We start from the raw sequence: 25,351 nt of genomic DNA, 5'->3' as shown, positions 1-25,351 counted from the left end.
TATAGGCCTGACTTTTTCCAATCTCACTAAAAATTTTTTAAAAACAGATTAGCGGCCATATGACATACAAACATATGGATGCTCAAATATTAATAAACAAGCTTTACTGTTGAGCACTTAAGTTGCTCTCAATACTCCATCAATATTAGCATAACTCTCCACACGAATGTCCTTTTCGATAGAATATATTCCACAAAATTAAACTATTAGGCCAAAGTAATGAAGTATATGAAGGCACTGACATATATTAAAGTGTGAGATAAAGGGCTGGAGAGATGGCTCAGAGGTTAAGAGCATTGACTGCTCTTCCAGAGGACCTGGGTTCAATTCTCAACCCCCCACATGGCAGCTCACAACTGTCTGTAATTCCAGTTCCTGGGGATTCGACACTATGGCAAAACACCAATGTACATAAAATAAAAGTAAATACATTTAAAAAACCGTCAAGGCAGGAGATGCATTTTTGCCTAACAACATTTCAACATTAACTCAAATTCTAGCTTTGTAAAACTTGCATATTTGATAGGTTCTTTACTGCTGAGTTCTGAACTAACAATAAAATACATCATTTGGAATCAAAAAGTTAATGAAGAGACCCCAGGATATCTATTTAACCTGCTGCAATGCATATGCCTGGTCATTTGGTGCACATAAGCTCATGTTGCAAGCTTGTTGGGAAACTGGGAAATTTGATTTCACTCTCTTTTCTTGATAACCTATTTCTCAATCCACACTTGGGGTTCTTAAATTACACCCAGAAACTTCAAAAGCTTAAGGCACTGTCTCCGTAACCTTGACGACCTGAGTTTAATGCTCCAGACAAGGTCCGGGAGGAAGAGAAATTCCAACTCCTAAAACTTGTCTTCTGACTTCATGTCAGCTGTGGCGCGCACACGCCCCTCCCCCATGCTCATACACCCCAAATCAATAAATTAATAAAAGATTTAAGATGTTTCCGAGCTCACACATACCAGGAAGGAAGGTGACAATGGAGGCATCGGTATTTGGGCGTTCTTCGAAGTCCATCATCACCTGCGCCGAGGCCTGCCTCGTGTAGCATCTCACAGAGGACCTGTGCTGGACATCGCCACTCCTGGAGATCACGGCAGCTACACGCGCATCATTTTCACTGCAAGTGTACACTCTTTCTTTGAACTGCATCTTAGGCACTGTACAGAAAAGAAATGCATGAGTCAAAACGCGTAGACGCGTCCTTTCTTTCAAATGGCATTTCAGGTGATAAGGTTTAAGGTAGAAAATAAGACAAAAAAAAAAAAAATGAGAAAAGCATCTCGGTCTCTGCTCAGTTCACATCCCCGCGAACGTTTCATTTCCTCATCATTGCAGTTTTCCTTGGCCTCTGTTGCGATGCAAGCATGCGCAATGGAAGCTGAAGACGCAAGCACGCACAATGGAAGCTGAAGAGGTAGACAGAACTGGCGACTTTCAGATACTTGTATCAAAACTGCTGTTTGGTCGGTCACACACTTTAAAATTTTCTTGATATCAAGAGCATAAAATATTGTACACATAATAACAGAAGGGACTCCAGCCAGCCTGGGCCTGGCAAACGTGGCTCTGGCAGGCCTTGCCCGTCTCTCCAACGTTCTCTGTCTTGGTAAAAACCGTTAGATTGCATTCCTAAAGCTAGTCTACAAGGTCTGTTCCCTTATTTGGCCACTTCCTCCTTCTGAGGCTGATTCAGGATAGGTTCAGCTATCAAAGTATTTAAGTCCAGTAACCAAAAGTCTCTGCCCCCATTTTTATTAATATGCTTACTTAAAATTAAACACCTCATCCTAACAGGGTTTCCCCCTTCTACCTTTATAAACAGCCATTTGCCTATGGGCCACTTCTGTCTCTCTATCCAGAGGCAGTTCTTTGACCCTCTGAGACAAATACCGAATGCCCCCCTCTCTCTTATTTCCTCCCGCTTCTCCCTTGTCCCTCTCCCCCACCCCATCTCTTGTCTCTATCTCTTATTCCCTTCCCTTTTTGCGGCAAATAAATCTCCTTTGTGCTGAGAGCTTGGTCTTGGGGTCTTGAACCAATACCTTTCCTTTCAAGGACAAGTACATGTTATACAGGAATGGTAGGGAAAGCTGACCAATGTGAGCATGTGTTAGTTTTAGGTGACATGGAAGCCAGGTCAGTCATACACAGGTCTCATTGGTAACAGGTTCCTTTCTTCCAAGAACCATTTCATGGCAGGAAGGTACACAGATTTCTGTAGTGAGTGATGATATTTAGAGAGGCTTGCCATGAGATTTTAGTGTTACAATTTCTTTCAAGAAAAATGTCCGGTTTGGATGGAAGCTCACTAAGAGGGCGATGAAACAACAGGGTGTTCTGAGGGGAGAAACCCTCCACCCTGCAGAGAGGCTTAAGTTCAGGGAGTAAACAAAGCCTCCAGGAAGTCCCTGAAGCTGACCAGATTCACTAGCTCCCCACTGCCCTTTCCAATCATATATAAGCTGGTAGACACCGCCAGACAAACCAAACAGCCTGGAAGAGGCAGAGACCAGCCCCACCGTCTAGCAGAGACACTCTCCATCCTGTTGATCTGTCTGCAGACTGTGCAGTGTGCCCCAGGTTTCCAGCGTTGTGAACTATCACCCATGCAGGGGTGGGCTTTGGTGGTGTAGCTGTCTTTGAGTCATTTCTGTTCCTTGTCAGTGACCCCAACAGAACTTACAGGTCCGGCCAGCTGGACTCCTGTGGTATCCTTACTTTGGTCTCCTTAGGAGGAGTAACACACAACACTGTATTTGACACGTGATTACAGAAATCTGAGGTGTGGCTGGGTGACAGAAACGGCTTAGTGTTAAGCAGAAAAAGACCATGGCCACTCAGCTCCATGCAGGTAGTGAGGACATGTTGGAATCATGTCACACTAATGACAATACCACATTTTTTTTTTATAAAATATAAAAAGACTAATGATTGTCTTTAAAGGCTGTCTAAGTCTATCAAAATGAGAAGGAAGAGAAAAGACTTGGGGTGTTTGTATGGAGTGAATGGTGTCTCCCACGCCAACATCTTATATATTGAAATTATAGCCCAAGTACCTTGGTAACAGGTAATCAAGTTTAAGGTCGTTAGGACTGATGTCAGCCAGATATGCCAGGTGTTCTCCTGTCACACAGAGAACTGGTCACATGGATGTCTGAAGAGGGAGGATGATGTGGAGAGGCACAGGGACAAGATGGCTGCTGACAAGTCAGAGAGAGAGGCCTGTGGTATCCTTTCCCTTGCAGTCTCAGCTGGAACCAAGGCTGCTGACTCTCATTTAGGCTCCTCACTAGCAGTGCAGAGGCTGCTGTTGCTCACGCCATCTGGTCTGTGGCCCTTTGCATCGTCAGTCTTAGCAAAGGCAAACTAAGCTTAACACCCTACCTGCCATTTCTACACATTCAGCCTTGGCACTGTAAAACTTAAAGACACTCACAGTCTGAGGCGGAGTCATTTATGGACACCGTGGCCTTGCTGGGCTCGCCAAGGGCCGCATTCATCGGCATGCGAAGTACCAATTCAAACTTTTCAACTCCCTCCAGCATGGGTCTTCCCAGGTCATCCAGAATGAGAACACGAACAGTCTGCATGTTGACTCCCGGTGCGAAATCTAAGCTGCGACTGATTCCCACATAATCCGTTCCAGCTAAAACCATAAGGAAAGGATTATTTACACGGGGATTAAATTTAAAAAAATCAATTATATAGACAAACTTATAGTTAATGTTTTACACTACAACATATATACAAAATACTACAGAGAAACACATTCAATTAACAGGAGGGAAAAGATTGGTATCTACGTGGTTTTTGATGTCTGAATATAAGCTGATTCTCTTAGATTCGAGGCCTAAACCTTATCTACAATGACTGGATTTGAATTACATATGCTACCTTCCCATTTTCTCTCTTTTTCATCTTTATTAAAGTCCTTTAATAATCAGTTCTAAAACAATCAGCATATCAGTCAAATGCATGGTAAGACTGTATATATAGTAGATACATTTAAATTTTGTTTATGTCAATTAAATGTCTATCTTGTCTCTGTTTCTGGAGGGACTGTTTTACTGGGGCCTATTGTGGCCTCTTGATTAGAACCCATCATTTTTCAGTGCTAAGTTCCTCTGTCCCACACTCACTCTAGGTCACTAAAGCAAGCATCAATTCCAAAGACATATTTGATACTGAATTTGGACTTTTGAGACCATGCAGTAGATATGTAGTGTTGACACCTCCATTTACATATAAAGTAGGTAAAAGTGCAATTGTCTTTTAATCTTCAGCCACTGTGTCCAAGAAGATTTGAGGGTGGGGGACAGTAATTCTGTATGGTTGGTTTCTTTTCCTACTAGTCTGGCAATTCTAACTCTCTCTCTTTCTCTCTCTCTCTCTCTAACCTATTTTATCTCTGAATCTGCAACTATGAGTGTATTTGTCTTTGATTGATTAAGAAATAAGATTTATATTCCTTATAACAATAAGGGATAGAAACTTGGTGGAAGAGTATGTACTGGTCACTTGCAAAGTTGTGAGTTCAATCTTTAGCATCCAACGGCCCCCCCCCCCAAAAAAACCCAAATGCACACACATGCACAAATGTTTCCTTATGCTTCTTTTGTATTTTTGTTTTGTTTATTCTTCTTTTTCCTTATGCACAGCCTTCACTCTGATTTGAATTTTATTCTTAAAAGTGAATAATTTGCCTGGTGCAGTGGTGCACACTTTTAACACCAGCACTTGGGAGACAGAGTTTGAGGCCAGTATGGTTTACATAGCAAGTTCCAGGACAGCCAGGGCCATGTAGAAAGACCCTGCTTCAAAATGATGATGATGATGATGATGATGATGATGATGATGATAATAATAATAATAATATAATTTAGGGGCTGAATATGGTGGCATAAACCTGCTGGTTAACTATATTCAAGTAGTTAGAACCCATGGGTGACTTTTAAAATGGAGTCGCTCCTGCCTGCGCTACATGATGGCTTACGACAGGTAGCGTGTATGATGAGATCCGTGTGCACTTGGTCATGTCACACACTAGTCACACAGGAGGGACAGGTGTATATGAGAGAAACTGTATTCAGCTAGCTGAAAAAAGGAAAATGAAATTTTCAGCCTCGTGTTTGCCCCTAAAGTTTGTCATCAGCATTTTAGAGTCTGGGATCAGAGTCAGCGCTGTGGCACCTAGGACACTTTATGTAGCGCTGTGTAGAGGGAAGCCTGCTGAATCTGAAGTGTTTAGAGGGACACTTGTTAAAACGAGGAGGGAGGCAAGTGAAGAGGCACACTGGGAAGAGGCTGAAGCATTTTTAGATTCTGTGAGGGTGGTGGGTATGACTGCTCCCCTGGGAACGTCAGAACAGCTAAGTGTATTAGGTTTGCTGGGTAGAGAACCAAGTCATGCAAATCTGGACATCGCAATTTAGCCGTTGAATCTTATAACCTGAACTCTGGCTCATGGTGCCTAAATCTCTTTCCTTACAATGGTAAAGTCTAAATTTACATACTCAATAGGAATAATTTCAGGAAAAGTAAGCCATGAGGAATGTTTCAGTCAGGGGAAGCACTTGGCAGCTGGACGCTGTTGAATGACACAAAAGGCTAATTGGCCAGACTGCTCACCATCCGCTGAGGGGGGCTCCGTTTTCCGGGACCTCACGGTGACACTCGAAGGCCTGGAGAGGTCAGTACCCGTCCTCCATACCTGCACCTCCACGTAGCCGGAACTCTCATCCACGGAGTACTGGACATCACCAAAGTAGAAGATGGGCTCTGTCAACAAGGATACAGAAAACATTGCTGTTATTTCTCTCTCTTTACATCAACCATTCCCGAGTCTGCTTCTTTGTATTGGCACCGCGCCATGTTTCCTTTGAGTGAGTTAACAGACCTCATCTCAAGGTACATGACTTGGCTTGCTCTTCATCTATGCAATGCCTGTATTGTTGTGTTTTCAGATGCTGGGGATTGAACCCAGGGCCTCATGCGTGCCAGGAAAGTGCTGTGCCACTGAGTTACATCCATGAACTCATATGTAGGTTATAAGTGGTTTCTAGGCATCCTTAGAAGCTTAGCTGAAAAAATACAATCAAATGAAGCGCAACATATAACACTTTGTTGACCAGGCTGGCCTAGAACTCACTGAGGTCAGCCTGCCTTTGCTTCTTGAGTGCTGGGATTAAAGCTATGCTCCACCACTGCCTGGCTCTTTTTTTTTTTTTTTTTTTTTTTTTTTTTTTTTTTTTTTAAAGTTTTGCTTCAGCACTCACTAACCCACTGTGGGACAGAGAGATGGCATTTGCCCTAAGCTATCTTCTGGTCAATTGGACTTAGATTTAACTCGTGATATTTGAGTCTACTTTTAATTAGCAGGATTAGCCTCTACAGTATAAAACAAGGATTAGTCCCTAAGATTTGAGAGAGACCCAGAACTGGTTGCCGGTTATTTGTGGGGCTTTTGGTATCCTCTATACAAATTGAGGCTTCACTAAGATAATCTCATGTTAAGAGGTTAGCGTCTATCCTCTTGAATGTGAAGGATGCTGTCTGTAGTTCCTGCCTCCGGAGTACTGTTTTCTCCTGTGCTGGTGATGCATTGGAATGGATGTAGCTGTCTCCTATTAATTCTCCTATCTATTCTCTTTATGATTAACCCGTGACTCTTGCCAGAGGTCTGAAAGACAGTAGATGACGAGGGAAAACTGAGATGAATTACGGGAAAACTTTCAAAAATACCTGATTTTGAAATATGAATAGCCGTCCAGGAAACTGCAAATAGTTCCCCACTAAGAGTTTATCATATAAGCAATTATTAACAAAGTAAAATAACCAAGTGAGCACGTGAAAAGCAATCTATTTATTTGTCTTTAGTTTTACAAGATTCAAAAGAAGTTTATCCAAGAATACACGGCTCACTCCAGGGCTTCTTAGCATCGTTAAAAGGATGTTGTTCTAGTTCTTAGAATTAGATTGAATTCCCCAAAAGCTCAAGGGGAAGGGAGTCCACTGTCAATGGCTCAGAAAGCCACAGGGTGCCGATGGGGATGAATGTGGTGGTGGGGTGAGCTCAGGGAGAGAGCAGTTGTCTAACGTGTACAAAACCCTGGATTCCATCCCCTACACGCGGGATAAAACAAAACCACAGAAAAAGCCCAAGGCAGTCCTTCTTCACTCCCCTATCTGCAAGTTAATTATCTTTTTCAGAAGGTATACTACAAATGCTTGCTTCTTTTCTTCTTCCAACTGGCAGGCATATTTCAAAGCTTCTAGCTCCACTGACCTCTTAGATAATATGAAATCAATCTTGGAAATGTTTGCCTGCTTTGGTTTGGAGGTGATAAATCTGCCTATGGCATGGTTCACCTCCCTGCTCTCCTTTCAACTTGAACATTTGGGTGTCTGTACAGATGGAGTTGTTATCTTATAACCCTAGGCAAGCAGACCTGAATGACAAACTAATACATTCCTTACATTTCTCACATCTGAGGAGGGGCAAAGGTGAAGGGAGAGAAGCCAGAAATGAGTATTCTAAGCAGACGGCTGAACTAGGCACGGCAGCTTCTCCTCAAGAGGCTTTCATGATTATTATGGAAGCTTGGTCATGTGCCTCCAACAAGCGACCTTTCTAAGTAAAAATGTCCGGCGGAAATGAGAAGAGGACACGAGACACAAACGAACCCACACAGGAGTTTATTAGGGAGGTTTGTGCTCACAGGCCATGTGAAACGGTGTGAAGAAGGGGAAGAAGGAAGTAGAAATGGCGCGCCCAGCCTTTAATGGCTTCCTAGCACAGGTGCACGAGGGGAAAGACATGCCTACGTCAGATGCTGATGATGGGCGACACTACGCTTTGCACCTGCGTACGGGGGCTTTTGGGTCAGACACTAATGACGCAGATGGCAGGCGACCCACGCATGCGCACATAGGGGTACATGTGCCAGCTTCAGAACCCGGAAGTGTAGCCTTTTGGGTGGCTAAAAGAATTACACTAAGTCTCTCCACATTTCTGGTATCACATGAATTAGGTTTCTGAGCAAAAGCTGTACCTCCCATCCTCCCAGTCCTCCCAGATGAATATTTGAAATGGAACTGAATAAAATCACATGAGCGTCATCATAAAACAGCAAGGGAGCAACATGCTGGGGGTGGTGTGTGTATGGGGGAGGAGACGAGGGTGGGTGGAAGAAACTGTGTTTGCAAGTGCACTCACACACATCCTGCTAACCATAGAGCAAATCTTTCACCTTATAGCTTAATATGCTATTCACAGTTGAAAACAGGAAGAGAGAAGAGAGAGAGAGTGTGTGTGAGAGAGATGGTAGCAAAATGACTAAGCTGTAAGTCAGTCTGTAAAACACTTGTGTGCCTGGTGATTGGGAGAGGCCAGAAGAGGGTATTGGGCTCCTGAGAACTGGAGTAACAGATGTTTGTGAGCTGCCATGTGGGTGCTGGAAACTGAACCCAAGTCCTTCTGGAAAAGCAACCAATGCTCTTAACCACTGAGCATCTCTCTAGCCTTATGCTTGGGACATTTAAAAGGATACCACAGGACCCAAAAGAAGGAATGAATGAATGGCTGAAGCTCACTAGAAGACAAAGAACCTATGCAAAACTCAGGACAGCTAATTTGTCTGCTCTAGTAAATAGTTTTTATAAGGACAACTTTTGCCGAGTGTAGTGGTTTGAATAAAAACGGTCCCCATAGGTTCTGTATTGAATGTTTGGTCATCAGGGAGTGGCACTACCTGAGAAAGATTAGGAGGTGTGACCTTGCTGGAAGAAACTGGTCACTGTTGGCTTTGAGGTTTCAGAAGTTCAAGCCAGGCCCAGTGTCTCTCTCTTCCTTCTGCCTGCAGATCTGGGTGTAGAACTCTCAGCTTCTTCTCCAGCACCATATCTGCCAGCACACTGCCATGCTTTCGGTCATGATGACAATGATCTAAACCTCTGAAACTCTAAGTCAGCCCCAATTAAATGCTTTCCTTTGTAAGAGTTGCTGTGGTCATGGTATCTCTTCACAGCATTAGAACATTAAGACACCGAGCCTCTTTGGTAAGCTTCTCCTTCTCTGTCTCTCTCGCTAGCATTTGGTTTTTAAAAATTAATACTAACTGGAGACCTCTGTAAATCTGCCATAGACATATTCACATTACAATCTAGAGCCAAGTAGAAAACATCCATTCAGTTCCCGAATTTGGTGCTTAAGTACATACTGCTATACTGCACCTTGAACCGCAGTTACGCGCACAGACTTAATGTAGAGCAGTCAGTAGCTGCTACTATCAACGGGAAGAAGGATGATAAAATAAAGCCCTGCTCCCTGCAGCCTCCACTCCCTGAAAACATTCCTCGGCCCTTCATCCCTCTCAGACAAGAGTTCAGAGAACATGCTTAGTCTCTCCGCACAGGGCAGATAAGTCTCATCTAAAGCACGGGCAAACCTCCCTGCAAAGGGAGGCTTTTTAAAGGCTACGGCAACAATGTGTGAAATTCCCAAAGGAAGCCAGGATCTCTCTTCATTCTTTGGGGCGCTCTTTAAGTTCAAGGGCAGAGGTGGCAAAGGCGCTGGTGCTAGGAGACTTACTCTGGCTCATAAAGCAGGAGTCAGACTTGCCAGGCTGTGAACACTTTCACTTCTCTTCTGCTGACATGGAAGTGAAGGCAAAGGCTTGGCAAGACCACACAGCGCACACACCTGCAGAATAATTCAAGCTCTCTTCCCAGAGGGGAGGAAGTGAACTTCTTATTATTTATGTATCTATTTATTTGGTGTCTGGATTGGTGTTTACGATTTCATTGTGTCTCCTGAGATGAAAGGAAGAGGTGCAGGCTGTAATTGCTATCTGGAGCCTAATCTTACTGACTCCTGTGTGCCCAAGAACCATCAGGCAAGCAAGCTCTGTAGATTTAACTAACTGCTTAAAACGGAATGGGATGCAAGTCTGTGCGCTATCTTTGGGCAAAGTGTCAACGCTGTCTTTGGATTTGGTATTGAAAATAATACCAGGGGATCGACTCTAACCTAGGAATCCCTTTGGAGGTTTCCGTGCTGCCCTGGTTTGCTTTCCATTGCTGTAATACATAAGCACCACGACCAAAAATGACATGGGGAGGAAAAGGGTTTATTTGATTGACAGGTCTTGACTGTAGCTGAACTTTGAGGCAAGTCAGGGCAAGAACTCATGCAGGAGAAGAGGCAGGAACCATACATAGAGGAAGACCACTTTCTGGTTTGCTTCCCTGACTTGCTCAGCTACCTTTCTTGTATTTCCCAGACCTCTATGTTCAGAGATGGGGCTACTACCTCCCACATCATTCAGCAATCATGGGAATCAGGTTCCACAGATAAAGCCATGGGTCAGCTTGATGGAGGCAGTTCCTCTACTGAGATGTCCTCTTCCAAGAGCTGCCTAGGTTTGTGTAAATTTGACAAAAACTGACCAGCACAGGCCTTCCTGGCTTCCTGAGTACTCACAACCCACTTCCCACAGCATGTCAAGTTCATTTTTTTCCCTCAGGGTGGGGAGGGTTAGTTCCACTCCTGTATCCCTTTCTTTTTGCTTTGCTGTGATAAAATACTCACGGAGCTGTTAAAAAAAAATAAATTAAGAAGGGCAGCTCTGCCGTAGCAAGAAATCCAATTAGGTCAAATCAAACCAAATGAAAATGCGTATCGTTTTATTAAGCACAGCGCTCTCCGGTGGCCCAGCGCATGGCAGGAAGACAGGAAAGCAGGAAGCCCAAGCAGAACCACGTGTTTCGCCTCTGGAAGCCCACTTAACTACCCTGTGGGAGCGGTCCTGATTTCTCCCCACCCCCAGAGCGGTCAAGACCGGGCATGCTGGGATTTGGAGTCCAGAGCAATGCAACTCCTAGGCCAGGTTGACTGGGATGGATGCCAGAGCCTGGAGACTACGCTCCAGACTTAACAGGAGCAACTTTAGAAAAGATGGATTTAATTTGATTTGTATTTTGAGGGGATACATCATGGCAGGAACACACGGTAGCTAGACATGCTGCCTCCGCGTTCATTTTCAGAGCACGGACAGGAAGTGGGGTCAGTCTAGCAACCCTCAAGGCCCACCCTTAGAGACACAACTCCTCCAGTGAACCTCCACTTACTAAAGGCTCTCTACCTTTCAAAACAATGCCAACAGATAGGGACTGAGTGTTCCAACACACAAGCCTGTGGGGAACAGTCCACTCTCAAACCGTAACTCCTTCCTCCTGCTGCTCTCCAGCTCATCACTGGATGCCGCTAGCGTCACCCGATGCTTGAATTCTCCCAAGGACCAGTTAAAGAAACTCTTAACTAAAACAGACAGCCCCAAAGTCAGAAACCCCACACTTACCGTCTTGCTGGAAAGCTTCTAGTGTACTTCACTATCCTTAGGATGTCCCCAAACTCCTCACTATGGACTACAAGGCATTGAAACTTAGGCTCTCTCTCTGCCTTTTGTACCCCGTGTTGGTCACTTTCTGCTCGGTAACAGCATCTGGGATATCTTGTATGTTCTGTTCCCAGCCTCTGGCTGTCTCTTCCAGTCTTCCCTTAGGAAGATGCTGCTTTGGGGACCATTCTGCTCTTGTCTCAGCCTGTAGGGGCAGGACTAAGCTTCCTTTATTCATGTATACTTCCTGGGCACTTAGCTCTATCCATAGCTGTCAGTGGGTGCACAACAAGTATCTGTTGAGTGAATTAGCAGCAGTGTAAAGATCATTTATTGCCCATAGCAACTGAATTAATGTATGTGCCTCCGTGCTGGAAGCCAAGTGCACTCAGCGCCAGGCAGGGACAGTGTGCACCCCAGAGGGAGTATGTGGTTGTTTGTGCCAGAGAATGACTTTGTAAGCCCTTTTTTGATCTGGAAGTATAAATACAATCCTAAATTATTTTGGCTGGGTCCCACTTTTTTTTCCAGAAATACTTTCAATACATAAATATATATTCTAAAAATGACCTCCTGTTTGATATTTGAAACCAGTTTTCAAAATTCTTGTTAAAAAAACTGAAGTTTAAATGTATATTTCAAAGGAAGTTTAAAGGTCTACCTCATTTTAAAGGCACATTCTGACATTTCATTCTCAACAACAATAGCTTCCCCAGAAAGAATCAAGACAAATCAGTACATCCTTAGGATGCCGATAGCAATTGTATCTTCCAAAGGTTTTAGATAAGCAAAAGGAAGGGTGAGCCTTTCTCCAGAAAGATAATGTTACCAGTCTATTGCCATTACAGTCTCACCCCCAAAACAGACCTGATCTGTCTGAAGGTCAACACACATTTTAGGGGAAATTTTAGTACCACAATCATGAAAATTTTTCACTATGCATTTGGATGAATTAGGAATTTACAAATGGACTCTATGTGTGTGAGTGTGTTCGTGTGTATGTGTGTGGGGGTATATGCATGTGTGTGTTGTGTTGTATGTACATGTTGTATATGTATGGGGTGGCATTTGTGTGTTATGTATGTATTGTGTTTTGTGTGTGTCTGTGGTGTGGTGTGTGTATGTGTGTGCATGGTGTGCGTGTGTGTGTGTGTGTATGTCTGTGTGTGTATCTGGTGTGGTGTGTGTATTTACCATGGTATACATTTTGTAACCCAAGGACACTTTTAGGAGTCAGTTCTCTCCTTCCACTGTTGAATCCAGATCAAACTCAGGTTATCTGGCTTACATGACAAGCATTTTTGCAGGCTGAGCCATCCTGCCAGTCCAACATTTAATTAATAAATTAATTAACTTCTTATCCCATAGTATTTTATAATCTGCAAACAAAGGAAGGGATGGGAAACTTGCTGATGGCAAATTCAAGCCAATGGGGTGAAATTTAGAATTTGCCAAACAGTTTTTATTACGGCAATGTTGCCCGAAGGGGCTCACAGATCTGCAGGGCAGTGCTCGCACCTTGCAACCCATCTCAATCAAAACCAGCCGGGACACCGAACAAACATTCTGAAGGGTCTCAGGTGAATCGCATGCATAAGATTCGGGGGCCAAGGTACAGGAACACGGCACTGAACCAGGTGACAGACCCTACAGTGTGGAGGTTCTGAGAGGGTGACCTGTTGCTTGACAGTGACTCAGGGAGCTGCCCTGCAGACTGAGCAGGGGCGAACAGCAGCCAATGGACAGACTTGTATCAGGGACAGGGAGGGGAGGGTGTGGGTGTTGATTGAGAATAGAAATGGGGGGGGGGGATGACAGAAGTTTGTAATCTTGAAAGGACAGGATCTGAAACCCGGATTGTAGAAAGGGAACGTTAGTGCACTGTGCGGGCGGGGCTGACCTAAGAGCTGGAGACCTAGTCAAAAGCAAGTGCCTGTCAGTGGAACAGGTTAGTAAGGATGTTAGCTGGGCAGCGTTTCGATGGTGGAGGCCTTCACAGCGTCACTGAGCCAAGCCCCACTGACTTCCCCAGACTCCGCTTTACTTTGCAAGCTTTCCCAAGACTCTTGTTTGATGTAGTTCTTTAAAACTGCTGCAGTAAGAATAACTGTCTCTTACCACGTCCTGCTCCCGCCTGTGGGTGCCTTGGAGGGACTGTGAAAGCGAAAGATTATCCCGGATAAGAGTACAGAGGGCGCATCGCTGGGGGTTCCGAGGAGCTAATGGGACACGGTTTACAGTCACGAGCGTAATTATTTGGGGAGACCAGTTAAAAAGCCTTCAGTCAACATTACATCTATTTTACAAGGCAAAGATTGCAGAGAGGCAAACATCAAAAGCCAATCACAGGTGGAAATCAACCAAGTTTTTGATGTGGGTAAAATTAGCTTCTTTCTAAACCCGCGTAGCTTTCCGCTTCCAGACTGCACTGACATAATGTGTTTCATTGAAACTCAAAGGAGGGCTGGAGAGACAGCTCAGGCTCACCACCCAAACACTGAGAGTTCAGTTCTCGGCGCCTATGTCAAAGCCTGTGTGTACAGTTTCCCTTTGCTGGATATGATGGCGTAAAATCCCAGTATTCAGGGGGCAGCGGCAGGTGTATTTCTGTAGGTTTGAGGCCAGCCTGGTCTACATGGCAAGTTCCAGGACAGCAAGGGCTATATATAAAGACCCTATTTCCAAATAAAATAAATGAATAAAGGAACAAAGTTAAGAGAGATGGCTCAGAGGTTAAGAGTACTTCTTGGCAGAGGACCCAGGGTCCATTTTGTAGCACACACTGGGCAGCTCACAACAACCTATAATGTCAATGTAGCTTACAACTTCATGTAGCTTACAACTTCAGGAACCCAATATATTTTTTCTACCTCTTCAGGCATTTAGTGCATATGTATATATCAAAGCACAACACATACATATGTATTAAAAATTAAGGTAACAATCTTTTAGCCAGGCATGATGTCACAGGCCTTAAGCTAGCAATGAAAAGACAGAAGCAGGCAGATCTATGTAAGCTTAGGGCGAGTCTGATCTACATAGCATGTTCTAGGCCAGTAAGGGCAATGTAAGATCCTGTCTAAGGAAGAAAGGAAGAAAGGAAGAAAAGAAGGAAGAGAGAGAGAGAAAGGAATAAAGAAGGAAGGGAAAGAAAAAGAGTTGGGATCATAAGTTAAGATTTCTGACTATCTGATGTAAAGGAATTGCTCTGGCTTTAAGTTCCTCTTGTGTGGGAGAAAACACAGCAGTTCATACCAGGTTCCTGCCATGGCAACAGTGCAGTCAGGGTGATGCGCCAGCTGCATTTGGGCATCCGCCTCTTCAGGTCACATCACCATCTCTAGTCCCTATGCTAAGTTGTCTCCAGGGCTTGGCCAGAGCTAACAGTCTTACAAGGTAATTATTTTTATCTACTGTTGACAAAATCAAGTTGGGTCTTGGAGGGGTTAAACAATTTGCTACATAGGACATAGAACAAGCAGGATTCAAACATGAGAGACTAATATAGTAAAATGTGAATTATTTTCCACTACGTAGCAACTTCTTTGAAAATATTTAAATAAACATACTTAGATGTTCATATTTCTAGAATATTCTTTTTAAAGATGCATAAGTAGAAATGACTGTGTGAAGGAAAAGAAAAAAAAACCTTTCTTTGCATGGGAAAGCAAGAGTGTTATGTGTGCATTTGTATTAAGTTGTAGAAATGCAATCACTCAAAAACTAAAGGGGAACAATGGGGACAGAGACGAGATGGCGCTTAAAGCAACTGTACCTACTTCAGAAATCACCGAGCAGAAGGCATACACAAACACTTTCATGCCTGCTAACTAATGATAAATTTACAAGATTTCAAATCAATAAAGCTCCGGCATGTGGCTGATTTGTTTGGGAATCTCAGCAGCTGAAGGAAGAAAGACCGTGACGAATAAAGTGTTAAACACAATCCGTGTGAGGTCCCAGGGATAAGAGCGTGTGGCTGACACTGGGAAAATAAATAATGTTGACCACAGACTGATTAAGAAACAACGCTTGGAACACGTCTGCTGGCAGCCAGCGTCGGTCCAGAATAAACAGCCCGCGCCACTCCATTCTGTTCTGGGCTCAAAGGAATGCACTCTTCTCCTGTCAGAGTCCTAGTGAACGCTCGTCAGGGTGGCTGGCTGTCAGCTCTGCCGGTGGTTTTGTGGTCAGTGTAGCCATGAGAAGAGCTCCCCGCTTCAAGTTGTAAGCCCAGGACCTCCTGGGTCACTGTGCAAAGCCTGAACCTGAAGGAGTCACTTCCCTGGGTCTTAAAATTCTGCTTTATAACACAAGGGCAATCCAATTGGACCATGTGATGTCAGATCACCTGATTTATTAGGCTATCATACCCTTTTCCCTCCTGGGGATTGGAGGTTTTTTGTTTTTTGTTGTTTTTTTTTGTTGTTGTTTTTGTGTGTGTGTGTGTGTGTGTGTGTGTGTGTGTGTGTGTGTTCTAGTTAGAGCCATTTCTTTTTTTTTTATTTATGTTCACGCAACCCGTTCACGGTTTACTTTTTGTATTCCTGAGTAGAAGGTAAGTGGGAAGAAAAGTCTCTCAAGTGGGAGCTGGAAAAACATTCTTGTCTCATAACGTGGTCACCTGCAGAAGCCATATACCAATATGATAAAAATGTAGGGACTGTAGCTCTTATATCTCCTGGCAGACAACATACGCCCAAACCCACCTGCCTCTAACGCTAAGACTTTGCTCATTTAAAGTCTTTGATTTATAGCTACTTTACTAATAAACATAATCTACAGAGAATAACAACAAAAAATAATAAAGCAGTCAAACCTCCTAGACGGGAAGACAGCAGCCCCAGTTTATGACCTGAGGGATGGTCCCGGCCGAGCTTTGCAGGCTATGGAGTTGGGAGAAAGTGCAAAGAGAACGATAGAATTGGGAAGATCCGTAAACCTCAAATACACTTTGTCAGGCTATGTGTACAGTGTCGACACGGTGGCTTTTTTCCATAGGAAAAGCAAGATGCCTGTGGTGTGCTGCTATAGAAGCCGGATTTGGGGGGCACTAATGTGAGTCAGTCAGGAGAAGGTGGAGGGGTGGGGTGGGGAGGGAGGATGACGGGCAGAAGCGAAGCAGCGGTGTGGATGAGTCCGTGGCCTTGCCTACCTAGGGACAGCACCATTTGGCATGGTTGTGGTATAATCCTTAGGAAAAGAGACAACGTGAACAAAGAAATAGGTGCCAATGGCCAGGCCCTGCAGGCCCCTGTGACTGGAATCTCGTCCTGGTAGATATCTGGTCCAAAGGTGTGCTCAGTTTTAAGAAGGGTGAGAGGCTGATGAGATTTAATTTACTCATTTAAGTGAGGATGCCTTTAGGGGCGTGGAAGGTGGATGGACAGCCCACAGGCAGCAAGTACAAGCATCTAGGGGCCACTTGAAGCTAGCTTGGCTGTTGTGTGAGCTGCTTGTACGAAGAAATCTGGTAGAAGGACAAACCATAGGGACGTAAAACGAATAAGGATCTTGGGTGGACGGTGAGAGGAAGAGGCTGGCATCTATGACGAAGAATACCGGGGGGAGGGACCTAGAGAGATGGCTAGGCAGTTAAGAACAGCTCCCAACACCACCATGGTGGTGCTTAACCACCCGGAAGTCCAGTTCCAGGAGATCTGACACCCTCTTCCAGGCTCTGCCGGTGGTGGTCAGATGTACGTGGAGGCAAAACATCCGTACATACAAAATAATTTATTATAATTAAAAATTTCAGGAGGGAAACCAGGGGAGGTCAAGGGTTAGTTGTGACAGCTACTGAAGCTTTTTCTGTTCTCCTTGCGTCTGGCCTCTAAGGCTAGTGTCCTGGAGCCTGGGTGGTGCTGTGTGGCGGTCCTTTCCTTCGTTAAAAAGAAAAAAGAAAAATGTTTTTGATCTACAGCTGAATTCCTAGGTCTCCCGCAATTATGACACAGGAGTTTTCAAGTGTCTTTTCTAGAACAGCCAAGGGAGAAAAAAATGTTTTGATCAAAGTGGCAATTTCCTGTCCCCAGAGAATTAATCAAGGGCTCTCTGCTAATGGCTGACTGTTGAACCCGATCCAGGCCACACAAACGTGTGAGTTCAAGTTCAGCAAGGTCACAGGTTCCAACTGTCAAGGGCACAGCGATCCCTGGAAAGGGGCATCACATCTTTGTGATCACGCTGGGTAGTCTAGATAGCCCCCCTCCCCAGCCAAGATGGAGCTCATATGCACAGGTATGGAGCAAACCCTGGCATTTCTTTCCATGTTAGCGCTCCTCTCCAGGGCCATCTCACCACACTACGGCTGTGGGAACTCCGTGGCTTTTTGTGTTTACTTGCTTTTGAATTCTTCCTGGCAGTGAACAATCCTGAAAATCACCCTTCAGGATGAGGATGATCATTAACAAAAATGCCAGGAAACCCAGAGCGAGCTCCTTGTTGGCATTCTGACCTAACAGCTTCACTTCTTAACACACATTTCCAGGGGCTGTGAAACCAAACATTTGTGAAACACCCTCACCCCCAGGGAGACAGAAGCTGAGATCTATTTCAGCCCTGTAAGAGGCCTGTAACAGGCCTGTGATTTCACTTCTTAAAAAGCATTTTCATAAAAAGCTACCGACCATTTTACTTCTTTTCAAGGGCTGCATTCAGGGACTGCTGACCTGCTAAGGCAGCGCTATTCCCAATAGTGCAATTGTCTTCACAAAAGAGAGACTGTCACAGCCCAAGGGACACATGACAATGCCCATTAATTTACCAGCTGCCAGTGTGAGCGACTCCATTCAAGTGAAGTCTTTTCTGTAAGGAGGAAGGGGTGGTAAGGCTTCCTGAAGGTCAAGGCCAAGTTTCACGACCTTCAGAAAGCTGCCAATGGGAAGCCTGCCCTTATCATTTGCAGTAAAGTGCCGGATCTGTGGAGCTCTTTGTTCAGATTCTCCTAGAAAGGGATCTCTCTTCACCTCCGTGTTTTTAGCACCTTGGGAACTTACCCAACACTTATAGGGGTTCAGGAAACATGAAAGGTTAGAGCGAATTCTTCGCCTCTGACATCTCGGCACAGCGTCTTGAACAATACAAGTAGTTAGCAAACATCTAAGGAAACAGTCACTGCCTGAACACCCGTGGGTCACTGCAGGGTATCTGGTGGGCACTCTTGTGGTGAAGTTTCCCAGAAAAGCCATGCCTGTGTTGGAAATTCTGCAGACAGGCTGATTGGCTAGGACTTCATGATTGCAGAGAGCAGAGATGTTGCGGACAGAAATCCAAAATTATCTTGGGGTGCCTTTAGCCCCCTTAATTTCTAATTATCACCAGCCTTTATCTCTGACTTAATATCCCTTTGATTATTAGGCAACCTTTGAAATATATCAACTCAGTAGACATTAGTTTCCACCTCCTTCAAAGCTAAGAATAAGACAGAAGAGGTTTTCCTGCTAGGCTCTCACTGGTCTACCCAATGTATGTCCTGGTGGATGTATTTGCTAAGCACACTGACTTACAATTTCCTTTTATTCTGTGACTGATAAAAGCTCAGGCAATCTGACTGATGATAGGACCCGCCGATCAGGGGAACCTGGATCTATGCTTCAGGGCCGTAGTCACTCATATTAGTCTCTGAATAAACTCTCTCCCCCCTTTTTTGGACTTTTTTTTTTTTTTTTTGGACAAAGCATTGTGTTTTTCACCCACAATATCGAAGTATACAGCTGGCCAGGTTCCTCAACAGAGTGAGCAGCGCTGGTGTATAACCTACACATCTTTCCATGTACTTGAAGTCCTTTGCAGATTATTATAGTACCGGGTACTCATAGGCATTTTGTCAGTAGTTGAGACACAGTATTGTTTAAAGACCAATGACTGGGGTTAGAGAGATGTTCATCAGTTAAGATGATGGCAGGTTCAGTCATGACAGCCACATGGCAGCTCACAACCGCCAATAACTCCAGTCTCCGTGTATCTGAGTGCCTCTTCTAGCTTCTGAGGCCATTGCGTGCACATACACACACACACACACACACACACACACACACACACACACACACACCACACCACTCAGTCACATAAAATATAAGCAAATAACTTTTTGAAAAAAGGCCAGAGACAATAAAAACCACTCCAGAGAAGGCATCAGAGTCCCAGGAGCTGGGGTCACAGATATTTGTGACTCACCCTACGTGAGTCCTCTATAAGAGCATGTGCTCTTAAGCTGGGTGGCGGTGGCGCATGCCTTTGATCCCAGCACTCGGGAGGCAGAGGTAGGCTGATCTCTGTGAGTTCGAGATCATCCTGATCTACAAGATCTAGCTCCAGGACAGGCTCCAAAGCCACAGAGTAGCCTTGTCTCCAAAAGAACCCCCCTCCCACACACACAAAAAAAAGCAAAAAAGAGCATGTGCTCGTAACCACTGAGACATCTGTTCAGTCTCTGAATGCATTTTATTATGAAATTTCCACAAACCCACTTGGTGGTTACAGTTCCCTGGAACTACAGTTTCAGAGGATCTGATGCCCTCTTCTGGCCTCTTTGGGCACCAGGCATGTGGTACCCAGACACACATATAGGCAAAACAGGAACACATATAAAATAAAATAATTAAAAAATTAATTAGAAAATAAAACTGGGCTAGAGAGATGGCTCAGTGGTTAAGAACATGTACCATTCTTGCAGAGGACTTGAGTTCAATTCCCAGCGCCCACATCAGGCAGCTTACAACTGCTTGCAATGCCAGCTCCATGGGACAGCCCTAACCTCAGGTCCATGCACATATACAGACAAAGACATAGGTACACATAAACAATAATACAAATACTAAAAAAAAAAGAAGAAACTTTCCCTCGATAGTTCTAAGTTTATGAATTTTAAAAGTCTGGTGTCTGAAAAGTGGCTACTGGCATTTATGTGACATTTTCTAGCCCTGAGAGAACTCATCGCTGCCTGAGATCCTAAGGATGAATGTTAGTGATCTGCTGCCAGGGTTTTAGTGGTAAGAAGGGTGGATGTTTACACTCTTGACATCTGCAGGGATAGCAGAGCCAGAGAGCGCTCTCGAGTGTGGAAGAGATGGGTATCAGGCCGACAGTGCTACTCTGAAAAACACAAACCAAACACAAGACACCATGTGTCTGAAAGAATCTGACAAGCGAACCGAAGCCCCGGCACTGCAGAGGTAACAGTCTCTGCTGGCTGGGCTCTCAAATGGCGTGCCAAAGGCAGAGCCATCTTTATCTTGATGCAACAGATGGCACTAATGTGGTCTAAGCCTGGAGGGCTTAGAGTCGGCAAAGAGGGAGCTAGCAAGGCTCAGCTGTGAATTACTGGAACATCTACAATACTTCAGTTATTCTAGGATATTTGGAGGTTGGAGACATACAAAAGAGCAGAGAGCTTCATGCGGCAAGTTCACTACTAGGGCATCCCAAATCCTTTGAATCTTGCAGTAGAAGCAGAAGGCAACTGTGTTTGCGCAATATTTTCACCGCCAGTAGGATATGAAGTGGGTTGCCCAGGTTAATGTCAAGCGTTCTGCAGTTGTACTGGCTCGACGCTCAGCGACTGTTCCCCTTAGGTGAGTTATCTAAGCACAACCGAATGACAGAGCACAGGCAGGCTGTGCCTTCTACAAAATGTATGTGTGATAAGTGAAAAAATGCCAGAGCCTAGAAGGCACTTGTTTTAGCACTGGCTATGCGTTAGATATGCAGCACTAGAAAATCAAGTGATATTTTTGTGGCGGGCGTTGGGATCAAATCCAGGGCCTTTCACATGTTAGGCAACTGCTCTACTACTGAGCCACACCCTTCTCTTTAAACCCTGAAAAATGAAAACAGGAATTAACGTAATACTGGAGACAGCTTTTATACAACAGCTCCGCCCTGAACCTCTCCAGCCCATGCCTGCACACACAGGCTTTATGAACCCAGAGCTCACTCTGGGTAACCCATTCTGGGTCCAAGCACAGTCCCCTGGGGCTCTCTTTCTTTGTGGGCAGCAAGGTCACTGTTCCATGTAAATTATACAAAACATTTAGCCCTCCTCATAAAACGCTCTGGAGTCTTTTCCTTTTCTGGTAATTCTGGTGTAATGTTCTCAGGCAATGTGGAGAAGGGATCCAAGTGGCTGCCCGCCAAGCTTGCGTGTGTACAGTGGGGAAAAAAATCTGAATGCTTCTCCTGCAGTGAGTAGTGAATTGTGCCTACAGACTGAGAAAGATCAGGGACCTCCCAAACAGCCAGGTCTTTGGGGGGCTGCATCAAAGGTGCCCCAACCGAGACAGACCCTACTCCTGCAGTTCCTGACATGGTTCTTAGTTCAGCAAGTGTCCCTTGTTCCTTGGGAACTTTCCCTTTACTGGTCTGTTGACTTCTTGAGTGAGGTACAGAATTAAAGAGAGGGGGCTAGGAATTGGGGACCCAGAAGCACAGGTCCTCCAGCAGCTAAACCTGAAGAGGCCTAGACCCTCTCCCTCCACCCTCTCTTCTTCCCTCTCCCCTCCTCCATCTCTTCTTCCTTTTCTTCTTTCACCTCCTCCTCATCTTTTTCTTCTACCTCCACTCTTTCCTCCTCTTCTGTCTCCTCCTTCCCTTCCTCCACTATTTTTTCTCCTCCACCTCTTCCTTCTCCTCTACTTCCTCCTCCTCCTCCACCTCTTCCTCCTCATCCTCTTCTTCCTCCTCCTCTTTGGTGAATTGCTAACTCACATCCCCGGGGGTTTTTTCCTTCCCATTTTCTCCCACTCTCATGTGTTTGGAAAAAAATGAATACATGCTGTACTTCTGCAATGCTTATCCAGAAATCATAATTAAACAAAGATACAACATGAGTCTTCATCAGAAAGTAGTTAAAATTTAACTTGATTTGCAAAAAGACACAACAAAAGCATCCAGTTTCTAGTTATTTTGAAAAGCTGCAACATTCAAAATCAGTTTGGATTATACAATCTCAGAGAAAAAAAATACATATTCTCCCTCATGTGGTAGTAAATATATGTATATATGTAAACAGATGTATATGTGGATACAGTATATATAGAAAAGAGAACAAGAAAGGCAAAGTATTGTGGGTGAACCTAACATGGGTGATCTGGCCCTGCCCCTCATCTGCCATATGGTGCTGTGGTTGGTAGAGATATCTCTCCCTTTGAAGCCTATGACAGGTGGCCCTGAAGGTGCAGGAGTGGGAGAATGACCCCGAGGGCATGAAAGCAGGAGAACTGACCCCAGCCCTTGCTCCTCAAACTATCCAGGCCAATGCTGGAGAGCTCATCCTGGAGCTTAGGATGGTGGAGAGCTGACTGGCTGACCAACCCTGCAACTATCCATGCCCAGAAACATGGGTTGTGAGTTGGCCCACCCCAACATCTACCCATCTATGATCTACTGGAGCACATGAAGTGACTGGTCCTGCAGACGCAAAGCTGCAGGGTCTCTATGCCATAGGATAACAGCAGGATAACCAACAGGACTTCCAGGGAGGTGCCAGCATTGACAGTGTAGTAGAAACCAGAGGCCTTGAACCAGACCAATGGCTCTGTGCAGTGACCACATCTAAGCAAAGATACATGGATAAAAGGGTTTACTGCGTGGCTCACTGTGCCACACTACAGCTTCCACGACGAGATTTTTCCTTTTTCTATTTTTCTCTCAATTTTTTTCTTTCTTTTTCTTTCTTTCTTTTTTTTTGTGGCAGGAGAGGTTGAAAGGCAGAGGACAGATACAAAGGGACAGGGAAATGAATGGGATGGAGATGCATGATGTGAAAGTCACAAAGAATAAATAAAAAGAAAGGAAAAGGAAAAGAAAGTGAGTATTATGGGATGAGGAAGGACTGAACGCAGGCCATGGACATGAGTGATGAAAGAGTATATAAGTCAGTTCTTTTTCTACTTCTAAGCCGGGCATGGAATTTTCATTTTTGGTACTGGATAAGTTCATAAAAATATATTCAACAGTGAAAGTGTAAAATCCAATGAGATGCTCCATGGATTCAGCTCTGCATGGCTGCGTTCCTGTAAAAAAACCTGTTGAGTTGTACAGTCCTTGGGTCTGGATTATTCTGGTGTGTGATTTTGAGTTGTCTAGTCTTATGGTCTGGGTTATGTTGGTGTGTGATTTTTTTTAAACTTACAGTCTTTTGACTTATAAAGTTCAAAATAAATTAAGTGTGGAATATTCCTTTACACTGTGTGAATATATGTCGCTGTGATTGGTTTAATAAAGTGGTTGACTGGCCAATAGCTGAATGGGAAAAGGTTAAGTGGAAGAACTAAGAACAGGCACATACATGGTACACAGACATACCCACAGGCAAAATCATCCATACGTATAATGAAATAAAATAAAAATAAAATTTCTCATCTCACTGCCTTTTAACCTCTTTTCCTACACTGGTTCTTTTAAATTCTTAGCATAAGACCACGCATTAAACCGCCCACAAGCTTTCGGGACACAAACCTTTTTTAATTCATCTCCTCCCTTCTTCTTACACAGAGGCCTAGTCATTTTGGGGTTGGTGTTCATTCTTATGTTTAACTTCACCTCCTTTCCCTCCACTTCCAATGTCTGCCTTGGTTCTGATTTCAGTTAATTTCCACTGTCTTCTAATCAATAACCTTTAGACTCCACTCTGGTATTTTCACAATATTGTCCAAAAACTTCCCCATTCTCCCTACGCAATAATTCAGACCATCTGTTTTTATTTGAGGCATCTTCAGGTGCTTCGAGTCCATCTTCCCAGACTCACTGCCCACGAGGCTCACAGTCTTCTATTGAGTCAGTTTTTAATGGACTTCCCTACAGATGATGTTACCTAATTTCCACAAAACGCTATGAGTAGAGACAGCTGAGCCATATCATGCTTCATGAGAGGAAAGCAGGCTGGAGAACAAGGAGGGGACTTGCTTGGAAGGACAAGAACCACTGGCTAGACAGGAGCAGCCCAGGACACTGGCTGTGGAGCTTGGCAGAAAACCTTTTTTAATTTAAATTTTTATTTTGGGGGATTTCATACCAGAGTATTATATTTAAATAATTTTTGACCCCTCTCTCTCCCTTCCACTGATTCCTATATTTTCCCCCAACTATCTCTCACATCCATCACCTTAACTTTATTATTACTGTTATATATAGTTGTATAATAAATATACACATGCCTATACAAATATAGCCTGCTGGATCCATTTAGTGCTACTAGTATGTAGATGTGTCTATGACTAACTGCCTGGGACTGAATAAGCAGTCAGAGGGTTCCTCCCTGGAGAATACTGATTCTTCCTCTCAACAGCCATTATTGCCTGTAGATCTTCACCGGGAGCTTTCTTAAAACACTGCGGCTAGGACAACTGGGTTCCTCAGGGCTCCATAACCCAATACTCCCTTTGATTTAGCTGTGAAGTCAAATCATAATTAGTCTGCTGTGGGACAATGGTCTCATACCCTGTAAAGATTTGTCACTTGTACTGGTTTAATAAAATGCTGATTGGCCAATAGCCAGGCAGGAAGTATAGGTGGGGCAACCAGAGCAGGAGAATTCTGGGAAGAAGAAAGGCTCAGTCTGCAGTTATCACCCAGACACAAAGGATGCAAAATGAGAATGCCTCATTTTAATAAAATTAATAAAAAGTACCAAGCCACATGGCTAACACAGACAAGAATTATGGGTCAATTTAAGATGTAAGAATTAGTTAATAAGAAAGCCTGAGCTACTAACCAATTTATAATTAATTGGTTTATAATTAATATATAAACTAACCAGTTTATAATTAATGTAGGCCTCTGTGTGTTTCTTTTGGATTGAACGGATGCAGGACTGGGCAGGACAGAAATTTCTGTCAACATTAGTCTTGTTCTCTGCTGCCCTAAGACCATTGCATCTTTCAAGGTCTCGCTAATTCTGACTCACAAAGTCGCTGTGTGTTTAACCACAACCTGCTTCCTTA

At 44.2% G+C, this 25,351-nt stretch overlaps 1 protein-coding gene across 1 annotated transcript in view; it reads right to left on the bottom strand.

Annotated features, from left to right (window-relative positions):
* The window catches only part of Frem2 (FRAS1 related extracellular matrix 2), a 139,223-nt gene that overhangs the window by 35,731 nt on the left and 78,141 nt on the right, over positions 1-25,351 (bottom strand). Inside the window, exons 7-9 of the mRNA XM_087899508.1 lie at positions 5,641-5,790; positions 3,449-3,658; positions 972-1,169 (exon numbers count right to left, since the gene is read on the bottom strand). Of these exons, the coding sequence (XP_087755634.1) occupies positions 972-1,169; positions 3,449-3,658; positions 5,641-5,790 (558 nt within the window). The remainder of the gene's footprint in view (positions 1-971; positions 1,170-3,448; positions 3,659-5,640; positions 5,791-25,351) is intronic.

This window comes from Myodes glareolus, chromosome 20, assembly GCF_982192425.1.
Source record: "Myodes glareolus chromosome 20, mMyoGla1.1, whole genome shotgun sequence".
Lineage (NCBI taxonomy): Eukaryota > Metazoa > Chordata > Mammalia > Rodentia > Cricetidae > Myodes > Myodes glareolus.
Note: the sequence above shows the minus strand (reverse complement) of the source record. Positions and strands in the feature narration are given on the sequence as shown.